At 39.8% G+C, this 24,674-nt stretch overlaps 1 protein-coding gene across 1 annotated transcript in view; it reads left to right on the forward strand.

The window, feature by feature from the left end:
• The window catches only part of dnah5l (dynein, axonemal, heavy chain 5 like), a 340,633-nt gene that overhangs the window by 114,056 nt on the left and 201,903 nt on the right, over positions 1 to 24,674 (forward strand). The window contains exons 29-34 of the mRNA XM_060825520.1: positions 1,427 to 1,563; positions 3,006 to 3,168; positions 8,940 to 9,051; positions 16,543 to 16,671; positions 22,512 to 22,711; positions 23,884 to 24,037. Coding sequence (XP_060681503.1) covers positions 1,427 to 1,563; positions 3,006 to 3,168; positions 8,940 to 9,051; positions 16,543 to 16,671; positions 22,512 to 22,711; positions 23,884 to 24,037 — 895 coding nt within the window. The remainder of the gene's footprint in view (positions 1 to 1,426; positions 1,564 to 3,005; positions 3,169 to 8,939; positions 9,052 to 16,542; positions 16,672 to 22,511; positions 22,712 to 23,883; positions 24,038 to 24,674) is intronic.

The following is a 24,674-nucleotide window of genomic DNA, read 5'->3' on the forward strand; positions in this document are numbered from 1 at the left end:
CCTCGCTCACTCAACCTCTCTTCATAAGGCAAGCCCTCCAATCCAGGCAGCATCCTGGTAAAACTCCTCTGCACACTCCCTGAAGCATCTACATCTTTCATATAATGAGGTGACCAGAATTAGACACAATATTCCAAGTGTGGTCTAGCCAGGGTTTTATAGAGCTACAGCAAAACCTCATGGCTCTTAAACTCAATTGTTCTGTTAATGAAAGCCAACACACCATACGCCTTCTTAACAATCCTATCAACTGGGTGGCAATTTTGAGGGATCTATGTACATTGACCCCAAGATCCTGCTGTTCCTCCACACTGCCAAGAATCATGTCTTTAACCCTGTATTCAGCATTCAAATTTGACCTTCCAAAATGAATCACTTCACTTTTATCCAGTTTGAACTCCACCTGCCACTTCTCAGCCTTGCCCTGTATCCTGTCAATGTCTTGTTGTAGCTTGCAGCAGGCCTCGACACTATCTATAACACCTCCAACGTTGATGTCATTGGCAAACTTAGTAACCCACTCTTCCACTTCTTCATTCAAGTTATTTATAAAAACTTCAAAGAGCAGAGGCACAAGAACAGATTCCTGTGGGACACCTCTGGTCACTGACCTCCAGGCAATATATTTTCTATCCACTACCACTTGCTGTCTTCTTTCGGCCAGCCAATTCTGTACCCAGACAGTCATATTTCCTTGTATCCCATACCTCCTAACTTTCTGAATGAAAGCTAAATACAAGATAATCCCTTCTCTGAACAGCACATTAACAAGTTTCCTTAAAGAAGGTGACTAGTACTGTGCACAGTACTCCATTTGCAGTCTTTCTCATGTTCTGTAACCTCCCTAATTCTGTATTTAGTTCCACTCCACTTGTGACAATATGATAGTATTCTATTAACTTTCATAATCATTTGCTGTGCCTGTATTCTAATCCATTGTGATTCACGCATAAGGACAACCAGATCACTCTGTATCTCAGAACTCTGCAATCTCTCACTTTTTAGACAATATCCTCATTTTGTCCTTCCTGTCAAAATGAACAATGCTTCATTTTCCTACATTATGCTCCATTTGCCATACCTTTGCCCACAAATTTAACCTATTTAATCTGTGCTATTGATACTAGCCTGTGTCTATCAAAATCTTTGGTGAATATCGGAGTAACAATGCATTATGTATTTATAGACCATTCCTGTCAGGATAGTGAAAGTTATTGGAGATCCTTTTTAATGAACAATGGATTGACAAACCATAATAAATATTGTTTTGTATTCAAGTTGTAAAATCATGCTTTAAGATCAAGAAAGTAAAGGCCATAACTTTCTGAACAGTACGTTAATTCATTTATTGTCCAAGTGAGAGTGGAACATAGAAATTGCAGAAGAAATGAAGTAACTTGTGTTATTATATGATTGCTCATCACAGAGGCCCTAGTATTGAAGGTATTTCACCGAGAGAAGCAAGTGACAGGCTACAGATCTTCCAGGCAAGCTTTGATGAACTGTGGAGGAAATTCAACACTTATTCTGGAGGAGAAGAGCTTTTTGGGCTACCTGTTATTGGTAACAGTTGTCTGTCTATAACTAATATTAGTTTTTATTATTAGTTTGTCATTTGTTTAATTTTTCATCATTTTTGCTTCAAGCAACCTATTCAGAGGTGTTATGAAGCACTTTTGGAACAGGTGTGACTTGAACTTGAGCCTCCTGGCTCAGAAGTCAGGACATTACCACTGGACCTCAAAACAGCTTTTCTCATTTAAGTTGTTTTAGAGTTAAGTATAGTATCCATAACACATTGTTTAGACTAGATTCCCTACAGTGTGGAAATAGGTCCTTTGGCCTAACAAGTTCACACCGACCCTCCAAAGAGTAACTCACCCAAATCCATTTCCCTAAATTTACCCCTGACTAATGCACCTAACACTATGGGCAATTTAGCATGGCTAATTCACCTAGCCTGCACATCTTTGGATTGTGGGATGACTGGAGCACCTGGAGAAACCTACACAGATACGGGGAGAATGTGTAACTCTACACATTCTGGGTTCACTCAAATCTGGGTCCTTGACACTGTGAGGCAGCAGTGCTAACGACTGAGCCTCTGTGCCGCCACCTTGTGCTATAATTGTATAAGATATCCTCTATAAAATGAGTTGATGGAACTATATTTTATGCTCTACATATGATAAGATGACACTTTGTTATGAAGATGTGGGTGTACTATACTTTAAGAGTGTAAAAGCTAGCAGCGATAACACCAAGTGTTCTCAATAAGACACAATGTAACATGTGCTCCAACTACCGGGGTAGATGGTTACCTGGAAATAACAAAACAGATTTGAATTAGGCAATCAGTTTCAATTATACCCCAAAAGTACCAAATTCCAATCAAGCCTGAATTGAGTATACTGACAATCTTAAACACCAATGACACAATCTGATGTTTTGGGGTAGAGGACAAGGGAAAATTGAACAGTTGGGAGGAGAACTGCCAACAGGCCAACAGCCGTAGACTGCTTGTCAGAAGTCTCTGAGAGGTACCTGTCTAGTGAAGGTATTTGCCCAGAGAAAAACCTCAACACTAACCTGAAGAGCCAATCTACTGACGAAGATAAAGAGAAGATTCAACCACTGGCTGGTCTTAATATTTCAATTTTCTGTAAATCTTAATGGGGAGCTTTATTAGACTAGTATTATAGAAGGGAAGGTAAAAGTAAGTTCGAGGAAGGAATTGTAAATAGTTGTTAGTTAATTATTCTTTGTTTACTTTAAGAAATAAAGTTGTTAATTTTTACTTTAAATAGTTCGTGACCACTTGAATGTTTACAGATTGCTGCACGGGATAAATCTTTCCCGTGCTACTGGTTTTAAATTAAGCAGGAGGGTTTACCCCAAGTTGTAACAACTTACACTAAAATATTTAAGTATAAATACACAAAGGTATGTTAATGATATATCCTTTTTTGGTAATAAAATGTATACCTTCTTGTTTTATGAAATAGAATATCCTGACTTGCTGAGAATCAAGCGGGAACTGACTTTACTTCAGAAATTGTATAGTCTTTATGATTCGGTGATTGAAAATGTCAATGGTTACAATGACATTTTATGGAGTGAATTGGATATTGAAAAAATCAATAACGAGCTTCTGGATTTTCAGAACAGGTCGGTAATTTTACACAACATGTACTTCAAGTCCCAGCTCTTCACTAGTGTTGCTCATTGTGAATCAGCTTATGATTTGTAACAATATAGGGCCTCCACCATGACCACAGATTTATAATGCCTGAAGAAGAATATATATATGACCAGGACTTTTAAAGGACTATAGACTGGGATTCATTACGGAAGAGAATTAAAAGCAATTGTTAATGAAGTTGTTGAGTGGGCTCAGTACCCCTGGGACAGTTGGAGTTGTTAAAAAGCAGACAGGAGATGTGAGAGACAGGCACAGTTTTGACGAAGGGATTTGACCCAAAACATTGACTTGCCTGCTCCTTGGATGCTGTCTGACCTGCTGTGCTTTTCCAGCTTCACATCTTTTGACAACATCAGTTGATGGTTGTTAAGGAGAACTTTGTCAGTTCAAAAGTTGGAATTTTTCAATGAACGTCTACAATCTCAAGCAACATTGTGCAGACCTGTCAGATTCAACATGGAACCTTGGCTACTTGCCATGCATTAGCTTTTAGATTTATTCTGTAGCTCTAACAAATTCTGGAATGAATTGCTCCTACATTTCTCATTCCTGGCCTTTTCCTCTCTTGCTTCATGGTTGCTGTCTGTTTTTTGTTGCTGGCTCCAGGCAATAGCCACAACCTCTTGGAAATGCTGCATGCCTGCAATTGGGTGTTGAGCTCACCTCTTAGCCAATTAGGCTATTTACATTTAGAAATAACATCCTGAGAGTGAGACAGCTCGTGTTTGGTGTGGGACCTAGAGTTTACTGAGTGTTAGATTCACGATCCTGCAGTGCAGATTTGACCCATTATCTTTATTAATGGTAATCTCATTCGTCAAATTTATAGTTGCGTCATATCTAATGGTAGGTAAATCTATATTAATGTGGTGAGTAATATTAATATTTTGAGAGAATTTACTCTGCTTCCAATCTAAACACTACACTCACATGTTATAAAGGACTCAGTGCGTGCTTGGTCACAGGGAACTCTGCTTATGCTTAAATTGGAGAGAATTCTTTATGTGCTTGAGATTTGTGAATTTCTGGAGAGGACTTTGATGCTGGTTTAGATAGTAACCTGTACATTTTTGACACAGAGAGAGCTGTGTGCATGTTTGGTTGAAGAGTATTTTTAGTTTTATAATTCAGACACTCTTTGCAAAGTTGGTTGAGAGTGCTCTGTAGTTACTTGGTGAGAAAGAGCTTTGCACTTGCTTCATTAGAAAACGTTCTGTACATGCTAGTGTAAAAAATACACTAGATTTTGGACTGTGGGCTAAAAAAATGGGAAAAGATGCTGCTTCAAACCAAGAGGTGGTGAAAGAAGATGTTATAATTTTAAAAAGGGAGTTATCTGAACTCACTGTAAGTGTACCTCAGTGTATTTACAGTGTTAACTTATTCAAGCTGTGGGGGAAGATACCAGACACTTCGGCTCCATGGATTTGTATTCAGAGCAGTTTTGAACACATTTTTTTGTTTGGTTTTTCAAGCAAGACTAGTTGGGCGTGTTGAAGTGTCATGGAGTCATAGAGATGTACAGCATGGAAACAGATCCTTCGATCCAACTCGTCCATGCTGACCAGATATCCTAATCTTATCTAGTCCCATTTGCTAGCGCTTATCCCTTATCCCTCTAAACCCTTCCTATTCTAATACCCATCCAGATCCCTTTTAAATGCTGCAGTTTTACCAGCCTCCACCACTTCCTCTGGCAGTTCATTTGATACACGCACCACACTCTGCTTGAAAATGTTGCCCCTTCAGTTCCTTTTCCTCTCTCACCCTAAACCTATGCCCTCTAGTTCTGGACTCCCCCACCCAGGGAAAACATTTTGGCTATTTATCCTATCCATGCCCCTCATGATTTTATAAACCTCTATAGGGTCACCCTCACAGCCTCTGAAGCGTCAGGAAAAACAGCCCCAGCCTATTCAGCTTCTCCCTATAGCTCAAATCCTTCAACCCTGGCAACATCCTTGTAAATCTTTCCTGAACCCTGTCAAGTTTCACAGCATTCTTCTGATAGGAAGACCATAATTGCATGGAATTTTCACAAGTGGCCTAACTAACATCATGGACAGCCTAGAACAGTCATATTGATTGGTGTATGGCAAGTTACTACAATTTTCTACTTGGACAATACAGTAGAAACATCCACCCTGTGAAAGAGAAAGCACCTAAATCACTCTCTCCCCTTCCTGTAGTATAGCAGGAAATGAAATTTCTAAGCAGTTAGATATGCATTTTGTTTGCAAGTTCCTCTCTTGAAAGGAAAATGGCAGAAGAAAAAGCTTTCAGAGATACTAAAAGAGTGAATCTTAAATCAGTGAATGAATGGTTGAGGATTGATGCATCCACAATCACATTTCGTCATCAGAGTTGAATGGAATTAGAAAGAATCTGAAAGAAAGCAGCTCCTTATAGCTGGACTGATGATAGAACTGTGCTTTACTGATGTGCTTGTTCCTCCCCCACTTGTAATATTGGTGTTTTGTCTCTGTGTGTCCATCTGTATGTGTATGGGAATGTTTTTAAAAAGGACAAAGTTTAATTTATAGAATTATAAGTTGGCAATTCATGCTTTTTTTGCCATTGGTCAAAATTGTTTGCAATAAGGATTCATTTGTTACCTAAAATAAAAGTCTGGTGCGCATATTATTGTAACCTGAATTGGACAGTTGGATAAACTTGGGCAATTCAATGATTTAACCAAATTTTCACAAAGGTAGTGACTCCTGGAATAAGGGGGCTTGATTTCCAGCACACTGTCCCAGAGAGACGTAACATTAGGTTAGAGAATGGCAATGCAATACGTGATTAAGAAAGAAAGAGCTTTATGTACATAGAATGAGCAATGCAAATATTAGCAGAGACCTGTTACAAATGATACAACATTGCTTAGCCAGATAGTTTCAAATGAGTCATTACCAGAAGACAAGGGCTATATGATTCCAGTTAAAATTTGGGACTTGATAATAATTGATTGAGGACAGAGAATATTAGGTACTTGTCAATGGGTGAGAGAAAGTGAGGACTGCAGATGTTGGAGATCAGAATTGAAAAGTATGGCGCTGGAAAAGCACAACAGGTCAGGCAGCATCTGAGGAGCAGGAGAATCAGCATTTCAGGCGTAAGCCCTTCACCATTCCATCCTACAGAAGGAATCAATTGACTTCAAGCCTTTGCCTTTCCTCCAGGGATACAGGAGGAACATTAATACCTAATTGCATGGAAAATGCCAAATGGATTAAAATGAGTCTTTTTCTTTGAGTCACTATCACAGTGGCATCATACTTCGTTCAGTAAATAGTGCAAGCTGAACACATCCTTATCATTGCATTTGGAAACAAGTCCTAATTCTGAAATTATGTTGGTATCTTTGTACCCCTTAGAAGCAGAAATGGTTTAATTGCATCCTAAATGAAAACAAAGCTAGAATGACATTATGAATTAATTCCAATCAGACAGAAATATACAATCATAAATAGAAGAGCAGATGGGTACCAAATGTCAGAATTTCCTGGAACCACTTCTGAGAAGTCCTGTAACATACTTATTCACTGGTAATGTTGTCTCACCTAATGATACTCAGGATCTTATGTAGGCAGCATCATAATAAAAGTAAGATACTGCAGATATTGGAGATCTGGAAGAAAAATAATGAATTCTGCAGATACTGAATAGGTTGGTAGAAAAGTTAACTCAGGCTTGAAATATTAACTGTTTTCTCTGCACAGATGCTGGCAGATGTGCTGAGTTTCCCCACACTTTCTGTTTCTATTCTTTTTGTTAGCAACGCTGGTGGAAAATGTCCAACCTACCTGATAGCTTTTCTTTTCCATATCTTGCTGGCATGGAGTGCAGTTTCTACCATGATTACACATGGAATTGCAGCTACGTAGCCTTGTGGAAGGTACTGAATGCCCACACCTTGTGGAGCCACTGGAAAACTGATAGTACTTTGGCAATTCTTGTATAGGTATTGATCTTTTTATCAGGCCCCCTAGAAATGTTGCTTTCTACCTAATAGCAGTGATACCATGCCCTTTGGTAATGGGAGGGCTTCATTGTTGTCCAGTTATCATTGGCACTGCTTTTCTCATGACTGGTCCTCATGTCTTAGAGTATGTTAGATTTTTCAGCCAGTAAGGTGACTATTCCTGGAAAGTGTACATCTGTCAACCAGTGGTGTTGCCAATGGATGCTATTGAAAGTCTTTGTGAAATGAATGAAATTACTTACATGTGGCTTCTGATGTTCCTCAGCATAAGGATCTGCTCACAGCATGATCTGCCAGCCCTTCTTTGTTGCAATCATTGTGGTTCCCTTTCTTTGGCAGCTTGTCAAATAGTCCAGTCATTTGGGATATCCTCCACAGTATGGATCTTTTTGAGCAGTTTTGTGAGCTGTCTTCATATGGCATCCTTGCCTTACTTCAATAGCTCTACTGGTATGACATCAATCATAGGTGGTTTGTTGTTCTTTAGACTCTTGATAACTCTTTGGACCTTTGATATAGCAATTTCTCCCAGGATTTTGGCTGCTGCAGTGCAATGCTGTCATACACCTCTAATGAGGAGCTGGTTTTGGGCTGGTTGAGGATCTCCCGAGGGTGTTTTACCCATTGCTACTCTCTTCCACCCTGCTTCTTACCTGTTAATAGCATCCTGCTGTCCTTGCTGTTGCTTGACAGTCTTGTTGCTCCTCGCAATTGTCAGTTTCCATATAACCATGTATAACATCTCAGGCATCTTCTGGCTGGCTACATCTGGTTTCACCCTTCCTTTTGACTTTATCCATCCGTATTTATCTCTCCTGCAGCTCTTCTTCATTGCTTTACATTCTGCAGTTCTGAACATCATCTTGTCATTGCTTTAAGTGGTTTCTTGATCCTGCTTGATTCTTACCAACTTTCTTTCATCAACTTGTGCTGGGTCAATGATCCATTGTTCTTGATTCCTCTGCTTCACTCAATGGAGCCTTCTGCACTCTCCTTAATCCCTCTTTTGACGATTTCCTCCTGATTCTCAATGTTGCCTGACCTCTGTCTTGCTTTGAACCTTGGAGTTTTCCAGCTGAAAGCTATCCGGTATGTTGTTGGCCTTCAGTTTCTCAGTTGCAAAAGACCATTGTGACTTTGTGATTGATGTCTTCTTCAGCTTCAGGTGCATCTTGCCAGACACAAGGTTTGATCCTATATCAGCCCCTCATCAAATCCAAACATCCCTAAAAGATGTCCTCTGATGTAGATACAATCAATTTAATTTGGGGCGCTATTATTTGGAGAAGTTCATGTCTTTTGTGGAAGAGCATATTCCCAATGCTGAGCTCATTGCTGTTGCAAAAGGCCAGCAGAATCTCACTGTTTCTGTGGGAATGCTGGCTGATCCTTGTTCAATCCCTGCCAGCTGACATTGACATTGGAATTTTTAAATGAGCAAAGCCAAAGGTTAAAATGTAACTGGTCAGGAGGAAGGGACAAAAATGATTGATCAAAAGGCTTTCTCTCACTTCAACCTGTAATGTGTTCATAACAATTTGATATTTGACCATTCAAAAACTGAAAAATAAAATAGGAAATATGTGGTGTAATTTGTTTTAATCAAAATATATATCAATTAAAAATTTCTAAAAATGTTTTAATATTTCATATAATGGTATTCTTTGTTTACAAACATAATATTCTATAATATTCATCTTAGAGGCTTGTTTGCAAGATTTTTAAAATAACTATTTTGTTTCATACATATAGGATTCGGAAATTACCCAAAGCCTTGAAGGAATGGCAAGCTTTCAATGATTTGAAAAAGACAATAGATGATTTCAGTGAAACTTGTCCATTGCTTGAAATGATGGCAAACAAAGTGAGTTAATGTTTAATCGTTAATTTGAATAAAAGACCAGTGGTTTAATTTAATTGTAAAATTCAGCAAGTGTTCAATTGTTGTATTGAAAGTTTTTGAACATGTCACTGATAAAGAGTCACTTCAGATTCAAGATATTAACTGTCCACTCTTTGGGCAGCTGCTGCCAGATTTGCTAAATTTCTCCAACATTTCCTGTATTTGTTAGTTTTATCATAATGCATGCCCAGCAAACACTGGAACATGAGCAAATGTTTCCTGCAACTAACTACTCAGAAGGCTGAAACCATTGGGTTGGAATTTCCCTTATGTTGTAAGATCATCCTAAGTCAGGTGGCTTTAAAAATGTCTGATGGAGCACAGTTCTGGGATTCCTGCTCCCATTCCCATTTTTGGGTGACTTGATAAAGGTGTAGGCTGGCAAGTCCCAGTGTTGGCATCTCCATTGCAGGGTCATGGATTTCAGATATAATTTTAATCGATTTGAGCTATCTTTTGAAGGCATCATGGTTGACACAAGCTCAGACATTTCAGAACCAAGGGGGATGCCTGTTCTGGAGTGAGATCCTTTCAATTTTTATGTACTAAAGGTGTTGGTCAACTTCACAGAATACAGTGGAATACTATATGATAATTCAGATATGTTTCTTATGTAGTACTTGATGTTCGTGCTTTATTCTTAAAAGTGACCATTAATTCAGCCAACATTGTAAAACTGAGAAGATCTTTGGATATATAAAGGATTAATATCCAATGGACAAAAGGCTTTGAAGTTGACCTCTACTGAAGTTCAGATTTTTCTATGTCATTTATCCCTTTGGCTTTGCTCATTTCATTGAATGTCAACTTAGAAACCAGTTTGGCAGCTTCAAAACTTGAACCAATGGCTGATCGCTTTGGATAACTTCAAAGGATTTAATATATTCTGATCAGCAGAGGTTGTGTTACCATTTTGTAGAACTGAAGGATCAACGTGAATGTTACACCTCCACAGGGCTTCTCAGATCTGGATGGAATTACTGTGATGACCATGATTAATTCTTCATCTGAGACTTTGCTCAGTTCCTATGGCCTAGAAACAATGGTTGAAAGTGTCACTGCCTTGCTAGTGTAGCATCTTTAAGGCCATTGTACCTGTAGCCCTGACATCCCTTGCCTTGGTCTAGATTTAAAGGTCTAATGTGCCTTCAGGAAAACTACTGGCCTGAGGCATGATCTTACAGCAGCCTCTGTACTGTAGTAGAACTACTCCAGTCTCTATCTCGCTCAGGTAGTAACTCACAAAAGTAGCACCCGAAGAACTCATATTATTAAGTTAACTGGAACATTGTTGAACATGATGTAGTTGAGATTAGAATGAATGTCCTTCTAATTGAAACATAAACATAGCTTTAAAAAGATTCTGCGTGTTCTCTGTGTATGCTTGTAATATTTTAAATAGAGACAAATAAACTGCAGATGCTGGAATCCAAATGCAGACAAGCAGAAGCCTGGAAGAACACGGCAAGCCAGGTAGCATCAGGAGCTGGGAGAAGTCAACATTTTGGCTATAACCTTTCTTCAGGAATGGAGGTGTGGGTAGTAGGAGCTGCAGATAAAGAAGGGTCATTCACATATCTCTCCTTCACCACTCCGCCCTCTCCTCATCCCAAAACCCCCTCCCTCCCCTTTATCTGCAGCTCTCCCTACCCCTCATCTCCATTCCTGAAGAAGGATTATACCTAAAATGTTGATTTCTCCACCTTCTCTTGCTGCCTGACTACCTGTGTTCTTCTAAGCTCCTGCTTGTCTACTTTATAATGTTTTAAATGGCAGAGGTAGTAAAGGACCTTTAGGCATGAAAGAAAGTCTAAAATTCTTCCATTTGTCATGGGATCAAAAGTGATTACAATTGTATGAATACATACAAAGTGCAGTACCATTCAGGACTCCTCAGATGGTTGGATAGGAGAGTTAAAGGCACAGGTTATGTGCACAGGAGCCAGAAGAACATGCAAACATACAAATACAACACATAACAGCAATATTTCACCATTTAGAAAATATCATTTTTTAACCTTCCTCTGCAGTTGTGCTTTTAACTACTTTTTAAGTATTGTTAATGTGACAGTTTCTTCTGTCACTCAAGCTGAATTGGAAAAATTCTTAACTCCCCTGGCATGACTTCCCTTAGCTCAAGGGAATTTGAATTTCATTCAGACTTCAGCAGTGCATATTCACCAAAATTGGATGAAGGACTTTTACCCAAAACGTTGATTTTCCTGCACCTCGGATACTGCCTGATCTACTGTGCTTTTCCAGCACCACACTCTCAACTCTAATCTCCAGCATCTGCAGTCCTCACTTTCACCTATATTCACCAAAATGTATAATTCACTTGATTTTTTTTCTACTTGCTACAGAATTTGCAGTTTGAGGCTGTATTGCTTTCACAGATTCCTTAAGAGGTCAGAGTTAGTAATTCTTTATCCAGTTCTACATTGTTAATATCTCTAATCACTGCAATTTATTGGAATGGAAATGTGCAACTCCCTTTCACTATCTAGTTGATAGGCTGACACACTTATAGCTATATGGCTATAGATCGCAATTTGTATAACTATGTCTACTCAGATTACTTGAAGGACCTCAAGGATCCACAGCTTGTTTTTTTAAAAAAAAGAAAACACATTTATTCTCTGTTTTTCTGCAATGCTTGTCACTCACATCATTCCCTGAGTAAGATCGCAGCAAGCTATGTTGCCAGGCTTCTACAAATTTTCTTCTAAATTGGACAGTAGGAGGTACGTAAATGTTATCTCCCTGGTTTTCATTGACAGGAATTATCTGGATCCTTTGGTGACAGGTTGAGAGGTGGGGAAGCTTGCAAAATAGTGCAGCAAGCTGTCAGGAAGATTCCTCAGACCTTCCATGCTATTTGGTCTTGTTTAGAGACCTATACCATATGTGGAGATCACTTATTGAAACTCAGAGGTTCCTCAGTGAGTTCCAGGTTCTTGCCTCAATTATGGATGTTTCATAGTGGACAGGGAAATCTAGTGTTAATTGTTCCCTTTGTAGTGACATGGCACTGACATTTCATGTCTCCCATCCCACTCATTGCAACCTCCCACTTGGACCCAGTGTTTGACGGAGAAGTCTAAGAGCAGTTAGAGTGACATAGTGGCTCAGTGGTGACCACTGCTGCCTCATAGCACCAAGGACCTAGGTTTGATTCTAGCCTTTGGTGACTGTCTGTGTGAAGTTTATACATTCTCCCTATATTTGCATGGGTTTCCTCCCATAGTCCAAAGATGTGTAGGTTAGGTGGATTGGCCATGCTAAATTGCCCATAGAGTCCAGGGACAGGTAGGTTAGGTGGATTAGCCATGGGAAATTTAAGGTTACAAGGACAGAGTGGGTCTGGGTGGGATGGTCCTTGGAGGCTCAATGTGGTCTTGATAGGCTGAATGGTTGGCTTCCACACTATAGAAATTCTATGTGTCCGGAGTCTGGTCTTAGTAGAACAAACCAACCTTTATTTGGAACTCCTTACCAATGCAGCATAGGAGAGGTCTCTCTCTCTCTCTTGGTTGAGGTCAAATACAGCATTTTATACATTTTACATTAAAATAATTACATACAACATTGATGTCATTGGTAGCCACATCCTCCTAATTTATACATTCACTTCTGTAAACACAAGATCAATGATGGACAAATTTATGGACAGCAGTAGGCCCTCCCATAGTTGCGTGATATTTACCGGATATCTTTATCATCTGCCTTTGCATCTAATAGTTAGGCTCCTTCCCAGACATTTGCCAGTTGTGTCATGTTAATTGCCAATAAACTGGATACTAATCACTAAGAACTCTTCCAAATTCTATGCTGCAATTTGTGTTCCCTATTACCTTATAAACAGTACAAAAGAATGCTGATTTCTACCAATTGTTATAAAATTTGTAATTTTAGTTCCAATATATAGTTATATAGTCACACCTAATGTTATAGTTCTTTAACAAGGCTAACAAATTGGGGGCAGCTTTTGTCTGACTTGACCTTGAGAGATCAAACAAACCATCTCTCTGTTTTGTAGCTGCAATTTATGACCTCTGCTGTTTGCATGCTGTAAGTTGGTTTTAAACCAGAAGGTTAATTTGTGGATACCTGACTGTCTCTATTCTAAACTAAATCTCTTTGCTAAATAAAACAGCATCTATTTGAATTCCATTGATGAGAGTGAAATTCAATCACTTGTACAGCTTTACCATTAAAAGAGACCTCACTGCCACCCTTATCTTATAATTTGTCTCTACCATCTTTCCCTTGATCTTTGGATCTGCTCAAATTATCTCCAGCTGTACTATGCTGTTTGCTAGGCTGTAAAGTTTGTTTATTTCTCAACAGTTAGAATGACTGTGGTTTATGACCTTCCCTCTACCTTCTACCATGCTATAATGCTGTTTTAGAGATTATCTGTTTACACCATTTGCTGTTTCTGTCCTGGATGACTGAGCAGGAATTTTCTTTATTGCCTAGGTGTCTCTTTATCCTTTCAAGGGTATTCTTTATCAAAATGCTTATGTGTTTAGAGCTGCTTGTCTACAGAAATCTGATTAAATCCCTCTGTCTTTTCTTTTCATCGGGACCCTATTGTTGATTCCCATGGTATCTTTCTTAATCTTATCCAGTAACTCGATATGGAGACCACGAGTCTGGCTGTGAACATCAGCTATACGTAACAGCTAATCCCTTTTCCACCATCTTATGTCAATTTAAGTTCATGACAACACCCAGCGTCCTCATTTGCCTCACTTTGAGGGTAGGCACCTGATCATTGAGGCTTTGTGGCCTCAGCAATAACAGCAGTACACAAGATAAAGGCTGATGATTATTAGCATGATTAAAGGATTGCTTAAGAAAAAGAAAGCAATGAGAAGGGAGGCCATTTCACTGTGCACGATGGATCACCAATTCTGTACATTGGCACAATCACACTGCAGTGCCAATGTGCAAGCTTATCTTTTGCTTGGACTGGCAGGACTGCCAGTGTGCACAGGTCTTGTATAATCACAATTCCATACCCATTGTGGCAGAACAGACCATGCATGACACAATTAAATCAATTGAAGTTGAAGACATTTTCAAAATGAATCTGTTACGCTTTGACCAAAGCCAGTGTACAGAAATGCACTTGGCAAATGCAGAAGATAAGCCACTACAAAAGTTGCAAAAAGCAGAGATTGCTTGTACATTTTAAGGAAGAACCTGAGAACATTTGTTCATTTGGCTGGACAGAGATGAACTTGGTGCATTTTGAAGGCTAAATAATTTCTAATACCAAAAACATTTCACCAAGGTATCATGGCCATGTTATACCTGGAGAGGGGGGGGGGGGGGGGGGGGGCGGCATCGGGATTGAATGCACAAGGCAGTTAGCACCTGAATTTGTCCACTGGATATGGATGAATCAGCATGTTCAAAGCCTCATGAATGCGTATGAGGCTTGTCTAACATACCAAACCCAACATGAAGTCTGTACATTCATATGGCATTCCATCCACTCCTTGGTGATATAGACCTATTTGTAGAGCATGGGGAAGATTACATCCTTGTGACATATTACTGCTCCAGAGTTTCCATTGTTTAATGATTGAGCAACACAACAAATGTAACTGTCACTACCACAATAACAAGATCCTATTTTCAGCTTATTCAATCTCCCAGACCAGATAGTGTTTAACACTGGACCACAGTTCATGACCACGCTATGTCAAGATATGTCCTTAGTGCGTGGGACAGAGTGGGTGGGGGATATTTCAAATCACATGGTCACTCCACTATCCTCACTCAAATGGTTCAGCAGAAATGGTATGTATGATCAAATCAATGATTATCTATAAAAATGAATTGTTGCATTTTCAATGTAAAAGGGACTAACATCTCTGACACACCTTACACTCAGACTGCAAATGCAAATGATCTTGCTCAGAAAATAATTGTGTAACCATTCTGTGACAGAAAATACTCTTACTCAAAGACAGAAGAGAATGGAAGAGATATGTGTAAGTAGGTAGATAAAAACGCAGTGGTACAGAGTGTGAGTCACAAATACAAATACAGAACAACCTCGATTATCCAAACGAGACAGGCGGGGAGTATTTTGTTCGGTTAACTGAGAGTTCGGATAATGGATTATTCAGATTATGTAGATCATTTTTACGGGACTTTGAGATCTTGTTCAGATAATCCAAAATTTGGATAATTGATATTCGAATAATTGAGGTTGTTCTGTACTTGGATACCAACAAAGGTTTCTAGAACATGCAACCAGTCCAGGTCGCATGAAATCCTTACTACATTACAAAGAACAGAAGCCATCTCAGACCAATTTATGACATACCTATCTTGCATGAAGAGAAAGAGCAAGAAAACTCTGATGGTGATACTTTTGTGATGATGCTGAGTGACAGCAACCAGCAGCAAGAGAGCCAAGCTTCACCATGAACAACACATACCTCCCCAGGCAGGTACATAATCATCAGATCAAAATTATCATCCTTTTGTCATCTATTGGATCTAATTACTGAATATACAATACATGACTGTGTACAACCATGTATATCTGTTTAGGGATTTTTGTGTCTTTGGGAAAAAGGACAATATTGCATTATGTCCCACAGTTAGTATGCACTATACCTTTAATAGACATTGTCATGGTGTCATCACTGTATCATAACATGACTACTGAGAGTATGAAGATATCAGACTCCATCTTAACTGGGGCTTCTTAAAGCATGACGCGTTGGAGAAAGTATCCTATTCTTTGTGAATGATGGGTTAATATTAGCCCAGACAATGAAGTCCTTGTGACTAATATTTGTATATAAATTATTTTCTAACCAATTTGTTCAGCGATGTCATTGCACACCTCTGGAGAAGGTCGGATTTGAATCCACGTCTCCCTGGTTCAGAATTAGGGACACTACAACAATACCACAAGAGCCCTTATCAAAAGCTGTCGTGAACCTTCACTGAATCTTTGGGTACAACTTTACCTATGTCTAGTTCTTACATTCTCGGAGCTAACAAAAGTATTAACACGTCAGATACAAATATCTTGCTGTAAGTAAAACCCACACCACACTGGCAGAGCAATTGTCTTCATCATGAAATATTTTGTCACTTAATTGCCTCTTTCCTCCACACTTCTCACCCTTTTCACTTGCTGTAAACCTGTTACAATCTTAATTTTTCAATGTTCTGGAGAAAGGTCACAGAATTGAAATGTTAACTCTCTTTCTCAGCAGATACTATCAGACATGCTGAGTATTTCCAGCATTTTGTTTCTACTGCATAGTTTATCGATCACAGCCTTTGTCTTTTACCTTTATCAGAAACTATCACTTGCACTAAAAAATGAAATTAATGTTTGAAAAAGATTAACAACAATTGTTCTTTATTTCAGGAAACCAAATACTTATTATGCATTACTTTCTTGTTCTATAGGCTATGATGCTCAGACACTGGGAAAGGATTGCTCAGGTCACAGGCCATACCTTTGATGTTGAATCTGACCAGTTCACACTCAAAAATATAACAGAAGCCCCCTTACTAAAATATAAAGAGGACATTGAGGTAATGTACATATTTTCTGTCCTTTAACCTTCTTTCAAAACCAAATATAAAGTGAATCTGATGAGGACAGTACTGTAGAAAAAGGGAAACTTCAATAAAATGGTTTGCCTCTTGATATTATTGCAATCCCCGAATGTTTGAAAAGGATCATCACAAGCACAATGCACTGAAACTTAAAATGTTCATTCATTTTGGCAAAATATAATTTTGTTTGACTTAATCATTGTGTTAGTTTAGATTGTAGTGAAACTTAAAACTGAAGCATGCATGAGATAATGGCATCTCTTTGAAACCTGCTTTAACTAATTGTTCAGATTTTTAATAGATTCATACCTTTGCTCCATATCAGGAAATGACTTCACTGCATTGCCCCATCCTGGATAATCATATGCGCAGGGAGTGTCATCAGCTGTTTGAGCTTTGAGTTGTAGAACTGAACCAGTAGATGGCATCTATCGTAGAGTCATAGAACTGTATCAGAATGGAAACAGATCCTTCGGTCCAACTCCTCCAACCAGAAATTCTAAATAAATCTAGTCCCATTTGCCATCGTTTGGCACATATCCCTCTAAACACTTCCTATTCACATACCCATCCAGATGCGTTTTAAATGTTGTAATTGTACCAGCCTCCACCACTTCCTCTGGAAGCTTGTTCCATACATGCACCACCCCCTACATGAAAAGTTTCTCCCTGAGGTCCCTTTTAAATCTTTCCCCTGTCACCTTAAATCACTGCCCTCTAGTTTTGGGCTACCCCACCCCAGGGAAAAGACCTTGTCTATTCACCCTACCTATACCCTTCATGATTTTGTAAACCTTTAGTAAAGTCACCCCTCAGCCTTCGACAATGCAGGGAAAACAGTCCCAGTCTATTCAGCTTCTCCCTATAGCTCAAACCCTCCAACTCTAGCAACACCCTTCTAAATCTTTTCTGAACCCTTTCTGGTTTTACAACATCCTTCCTATTGGAGCGAGACCAGAATTGTACACAATATACCAAAAGTTGCCTAACCAATGTCCAGTACAGCCACAACATGGACTCCCAACTCCTATACTCAATGCTAGGACCAATAAAAGCAATCATACCAAACAGTGACCTCCTTCTTTAAAGACACCAATTTCCCACGTGGTTGAAGATGCCCTCTGATGCATCTCATCCACATCCCGTACCTCCGCCCTCAGACCCCACCCCTCCAACTGCAACAAGGACAGAACCCCCCGGTCCTCACCTTCCACCCTACCAACCTTTTCATAAACCAAATCATCCGCTGACATTTCCGCTACCTCCAAATGGACCCCATTGCCAGGGATATATTCGCTCCCCACCCCTTTCTGCTGTCCACAAAGACCGTTCCCTCTGTGACTACCCGGTCAGGTCCACACCCCCCCAACAGCCCACGGTCCCCTCCTGGCACCTTCCCCTGCCACCACAGGAATTGCAAAACCTGTGCCCACACCTCCCCCTCCACTTCCATCCAAGACCCCAAGGAGCCTTCCACATCCATCAAAGTTTCACCTGGACATCCACCAATGTCATTTGTTGTATCTGTTGCACCCCATGCGGTCTCCTTTACATTGGGGAGACTGGACACCTCCTCGCAGAGCGCTTTAGGGAACATCTCCAGGACCCGCACTAATCAACCCCACCGTCCTGTAGCCCAACATTTCAACTCCCCCTCCCACTCTGCCAAGGACATGCAGTCCTGGGCCTTCTCTACTGCCTGGAGGAAGAACGCCTCACCTTCTACCTCGGAACACTTCAACCCCAGGGCATCAATATGGACTTCACCAGTTTCCTCATTTCCCCTCCACCCACCTTATCCCAATTCCAACCTTCCAGCTTAGCACCATCCTCATGACCTGTCCTACCTGCCTATCTTCCTTCCCACCTATGCGCTCCCCCCTCCTCTCTGACCTATCACCTTTACCCCCATCCACCTACTTCTCACCAGCCCAACCCCACCCTCCCATTTATCTCTCCACCCCAGAGACTCGCTGCCTTCATTTCTGATGAAAGGCTTTTGCCCAAAACATCACTTTTCCTGCTCCTCGGATGCTGCCTGACCTGCTGTGCTTTTCCAGCACCATTCTAATCTAGACTCTGATTTCCAGCATCTGCAGTCATTGTTTTTACCAAGGTAGCGAAGAGTACAATAAGTGAATGGGGGTGGGGATTTAGGTGATAGGTCAGAGAGAAGGATGGGAGAAGGTAGCATAGAGTACAATGGGTGAATGAGGTGGGGATGGAGGTGATAGGTCAGAGGGAAGGGTGGAGTGGATAGGTGGGAAGGGAGATTGGCAGGTAGGACAGGTCATGAAGACAGTTGGAGATGAGGAGATTGAGAGTGGTTACAGAGCAGCACAGGGTGTCCAAGTGGATGGGGTATGTGGGAGGCGGGTGAAGGGGTCCTTGGTGGGTGAGATGGGTGGGAATCCTGTTGGAAAAAGTAAGCATAGAGACAGAGGTGGTAGATGTGGTCCCGTGTACATTGGGGAAACAGGGGACACCAACTTGTGGAATGTTTCAGAGAACATCTCTGAGACACATGTAGTAAACAATCCCACTGCCCTCTAGCTGACCACTTCAACTCCCCCTCCCACACCGCCAAGGACATGCAGGTTCTAGGCCTCCTCTACCGTCAAAGCCTAGCCACCCGATGCCTGGAGGAGGAACGGCTCATCTTCCCCCTTGGGATCGTCCGACCACATGCATCAATGTCGATTTCACCAGTTTCCTCATCTTCCCTGCCCCACCTTGTCCCAGTTCCAACCCTCCAACTGGGCACCGCTGTCATGAACTCTCCCACCCATCCATCTTCCTTCCCACCTGTCTGCTCCACCTTCCACTCCAAACTATCATCTTCACCACAGCCCCCCCCACCTTCATCTACCTATCGCATTTCCAGCTACCTTCCTCCAGTCCCACCCCCCTCCCATTTGTCTCTCAGCCCCCTTGGGCCACCCCCACATTCCTGATGAAGGGCTTATGCCCAAAACATTGATTCTCCTGCTCCTCGAATGCTGCCTGACCGACTGTGCTTTTCCAGTGCCACACTTTTCAACTCTGATCTCCAGCATCTGCGTCCTTACTATCTCCAATGTGAGTCTCAACCGATCTGAGGAGGCTTGTGGACTGAGATAGGTATTACTCTTTACAGTTTAAGATTTGCACAAAGGAATGTGTTTGGTTACGAGGGAGCCACATTACTGAAACAAAACCAGAAGTTGCTAGAAAAGCTCAGTAGGTCTGGCAGCATTTGTGCAGAGAAATCACAATTAATGTTTCGGGTCTGGTAACCCTTCTTTAGAACTGTCACTGAGCAAGTTTGAATTTGTTAGACCTAGAAGTCTGGCTCACAGTCCACACAGCTAATTTTTTTTTGTTACGAAGGTGATTTATCATGAACAGATTTTATTTCCAAATTCAATGACAGCTCACAGTTATTTAGTACTGTATATGGTGAAATTGCAATATAATATTGATTCCAAATGTCACTCAGTTCAGGGTGAGCCTGTCAAACAGCTACTCTCCCATGTCATTCTCAGAGGCTCCCAGTCTTTTCAGATTGGTGATATGATTTGAAGCTTGTTGATCATCTTCACTTGCTCATCCAAGTAGTGCCTTTCCAAGAAGTCACAAAGATGAGGGTGTGTATGGCTGGAGGAGAGTTTGTGCAAATCCAGCAGACTCTGGTTCACATCCTCTCCAACTGCAGAGTTTTCTGCATTGCCTCCAGACCGTTGGCCCACTCATCTTTCTCTGGCTTCTTGACATCCTGCAGCAGGACTTCACATGGTTAATTTCTTTTTCTTTACCCCCACATTACCACCTATATGCAGTAGTGCTTATGTAGTGTGGTGTGTGTGCTGGTGTAGGACACAGTGAAAGATAACAGCCATACAAATCTTTATTCAATTTCCACCACCAAGAAGAAAGGAAACACCAAGGCGGCCAGAGACAAGCAGTGCCCTTCTCATCAAAGGGCAATGCTGTGTGATCAAAAACAAGTAAAGGGAAGGTCAGAGATTAACTCAAAGTAGAGTTGGAGGGGGAAATAAAGCACTCCACTCCCTACAGTGCCCACCTCTTCCTGAACAGCTCAAGGGTGTTGTGGACACTGCGTGCTCCTTCTCCAGGGACATCCAAGCTCATCCACATGGCTAATTTTTTTTAATTACCCCCACACTATTGCTTAACTGTGGTAGTGCTTATTTATTCCCGCGCACCCATGTTGTATGTGTGCAGGCATGAGACACAGTGAAAGACACATTGTTCCACATGGCTATTTTTTTTTATTTTTTTTTTTATTTTTTTTTCAAGAGTGAGCAAGATGTCTGACACTCCTGTTCTCTTTTTTGTTCTTTTTTCTTTTTTCGTGTTGTGTGTGTGCAGGTGTGAGACACAGTGAAAGACATAAGGTTCCACATGGCTAATACATGTAGTCAGATTTGTGAACACATGTGTTTCCTGTTTACTCCTAGTAAGATTGTTTCTGTGACTGCTGTTCCAAATAGCTGAGGAGTTGATTTGTAATCATGACATGCTATTAAATGCGAAAGAGGTTCTGTATTATTAAAGCTATTAAAACTGATCCACCCAAATAGTTCTTAACATTTAATGTAAAACTATAACCAGCCATTGGAAAACTACATTTCTGATTCCCATAAAATAAAATAAGTCAGCAACTACAGGACTGTTAGTTATACAATGGAGGCTTTTAACAATGATAACTTGGGACAAAGTTGTCACTTGAACAAATGCAAATTAGTTAAGAATGTGCAATTACGGATAGGTTGTGTATAAATAGCTGGTTTTAGTTTTTTGAAGAGGTTCCAGAGGGGGTTGTTGATGTTATCTGTTGATATGGTGTACATGGACTTTCAAAAAGTATTTGATCAGGTGCCGCAAAGAGATTTGTGAGCAAAGTTAGAAACTAAAAAGACAATATGTACACAAAGACAAAACCTGGCTTAATGGTGGGAACAAAAGAGAAGTAAAACAATTTTTTTGGTATTGGAGCAATGTTTATGGTGGAATTCCCCAGAAACCAGTGGTAGGCCCCTATTATTCTTGATATATATTAACAACCTAAGTCTTGGTGTACAGGATATAATTGCAAATTTTGTGGATGATACAAAACTTGGAAATGTTGTGAACTTAGAGATGAATAGTGTAATTCTTCAAAAGGACATAGAGAAGTTGTTGGAAATGTGAGGATATAACAGATGAAATTTAATGTGGAGATGCATGAAATGATTCATTTTGTAAGGAACAATGTCAAGAGAAAATGTAAAGTAAAAGATACAATTCTAAAGGTGTTGCAGGAGAAAAGAGACCTGAGTAGTTAAGTGCAAACAATATTGAATCTGGTAGGACAGGTTAAGAACACAATTAATATGGTCTGCATCAATAGGAGAATAGAGCACAAAAACAAGAAAGTCATGTTAAGCCCTGGCATAAAACAGTGATTTGGCCTCAATGGGGTATCATGCCCAGCTCTGGACACTGCACTTTTGGCAAAATATAAAATTAATAGATAGGCTGCGGAAGAGATTCATTACAGTGGTTCCCAGGATGAAGGACTTCATTTATGTGGCAAGATTGGAGAAATTGGGAAGGTTTTCCTTGGAGGAGAAAGTTGGGAGGAGATGAGAAATCATAAGAAATAGGAACAGGAGTAGGGCATTTGGTCCCTCGACCCTGCTCTGCCATTCAATAGGATCATGGCTGATCTGATGTTCAACTCGTCCTCTTTTCTGCCTTTCCCCTGTAATCCTTGATTTTCCTTGTGAGGGTATATTGTACCAGTTACTAAGTAAAGAAAACTTATTTTTCAGGACATTTGTATTAGTGCAGGTAAAGAAAAGGACATTGAAGCAAAGCTGAAAGCTGTTATTAATGAATGGAGTGGTCATGTACTTACTTTTGCCTCATTCAAGACGAGGGGTGAGTTGCTTCTCAAAGGATCAGATACCACAGAGAATATTGCACTAATGGAGGACAGTCTGATGATACTTGGCTCATTAATGAGTAACAGGTAACTGGATAACAGTCCAACTTTTTGTGATACACAAAATAATGGAAGTGAATCAAATATATATTTATAAATAAATGATCTAGGCACTGGCATAACCCAATCAGCCCTCGAGCTTGCTCCACCTTTCAAATAATATAATGGCTGATCTGATTACTCAACAATCCTATCTATCCCCAATAACCTTTCACTCACTTATTTGTCAAGATTCTATCTGTTTCTGCCTTTAAAAATATTCAAAGACTCCACTACCACTGCCGTTTGTGGTAGAGAATTGCACACTCAGAACCTATTCCTCACCACTGTTTTAAAATATATGTTATATCAGAACCGATTGTACTTCATTCACATAAATTATAAAAGATGATGGCCCCAACACTGATCCCTGTGGCACATTACTCATTATATCTTGCCAAATAGAAAATGACCCATTTATGCCAACTCTGTTTCCTGTAAATTATCCATGCCAGCATGCTACCCCTATACTATGAACTTTTATTTTCATATGGCACCTTGTTAAATATCTTCTGGAAACCTAAGTATTGCACACCCACAAAAGTATCACAAATCAGTTCACCCGATTTACACCATAAAAATAAAGATCAAACATTATATTCTTTAAACTCTTGGAATGAAATGCAAACTGGTAAATCCTATTCTTAGGTGATTAAATATTTTAATAGCCCACCCGCTGTTTGAATTAGAAAGGAAGTGTAATGAATGTTTTAAAACATATAGTCATTGCGGCTAAAGAATTCATTATTCACACTGAACTTTATGTTTTATTATCCATTCAAAGGTTAAAGATTTCAACATAATTGTTTGATGACATTGCTGATGCCAGTGGCTGAGATTTCTATTTCCTTGCCTAACATTTAATTAGGACATTGCTGTGAGCTTGAGACCTTTATATTCTGGTGTTGTGTTGAATTTTATATACTTAGTTGAAATCAGGGAAGCAAAACACTTTGAAAATTGCTATTCAAAATTAAGTTTCTTCTGAAAATTTTAGAGTTCTGAAGGACATGGATAGAATTTATTCAGTCACCTCTTTTTTGTGATCAACAATTGTACAATTAGAAATTTGAATATTGAAAAAAATTGCCATGCTAAACCCAAAGTGCCTATGTTGTCAAGAAATAACTTTTTCAAAGATGTGGTTGTTTTGTTGGCAGGTACAATGCACCATTCAAGCCCACTATTCAACAGTGGGTGCAGAAGCTCTCAAATACCACAGAAATAATTGAAAACTGGCTCACAGTTCAGAACCTTTGGATTTACCTGGAAGCTGTGTTTGTTGGTGGAGACATTGCAAAACAACTGCCACAAGTTTGTACAATCTGTTAATGTAAAATGGGTTTCTTTTGAGAATTATATAAAAGGCATTTAGAACTACAGTTCTCTTGTTTTTGTAATTATTGCCTGAAATGAAATTTGAAAGTTTTGACTATTTTTAAATAAGAAAATAAATGACTAACATTAATTATTCTTATCCTTGTGTGGATATTAGCCCTGCATCTGCCTGTGGTGAAATGTTAAGACAATGCTGCTTATAATAGTATGGTGAAGATGACTAATTTAGTAAATTAGGAACCAATTTCACCCCTTTGTGTCAGGGTTGATTGGCCCTCCAGCCTACATAAATTAAATCCTCTTCTAACATACTCACTTATGACTGTATTTCTTGTGACATTGTGTCGCATGTGGGCAAATTAATATCCCAATATGTTTGCAATACAAGTTACCGGTTCAATAAAAAGCAAGACTAAATAAACAACTGAGAGAGAACCAGCTCAATTTAATTCTCTGCAGGTAAGGAAGATGAAATATCATATGAACATGTGAACATGTGATCAAGTTTGATAGCTTTTAAATTAATGAGTTGAACTCCTGTAGTGTTCCATTTGGAAGTCAATGCCAAGTCCAATGTTTCGATTAAATAGTTTAGAAATCACTGATATAATTG

Source organism: Hemiscyllium ocellatum, chromosome 5 (assembly GCF_020745735.1).
Source record: "Hemiscyllium ocellatum isolate sHemOce1 chromosome 5, sHemOce1.pat.X.cur, whole genome shotgun sequence".
NCBI lineage: Eukaryota > Metazoa > Chordata > Chondrichthyes > Orectolobiformes > Hemiscylliidae > Hemiscyllium > Hemiscyllium ocellatum.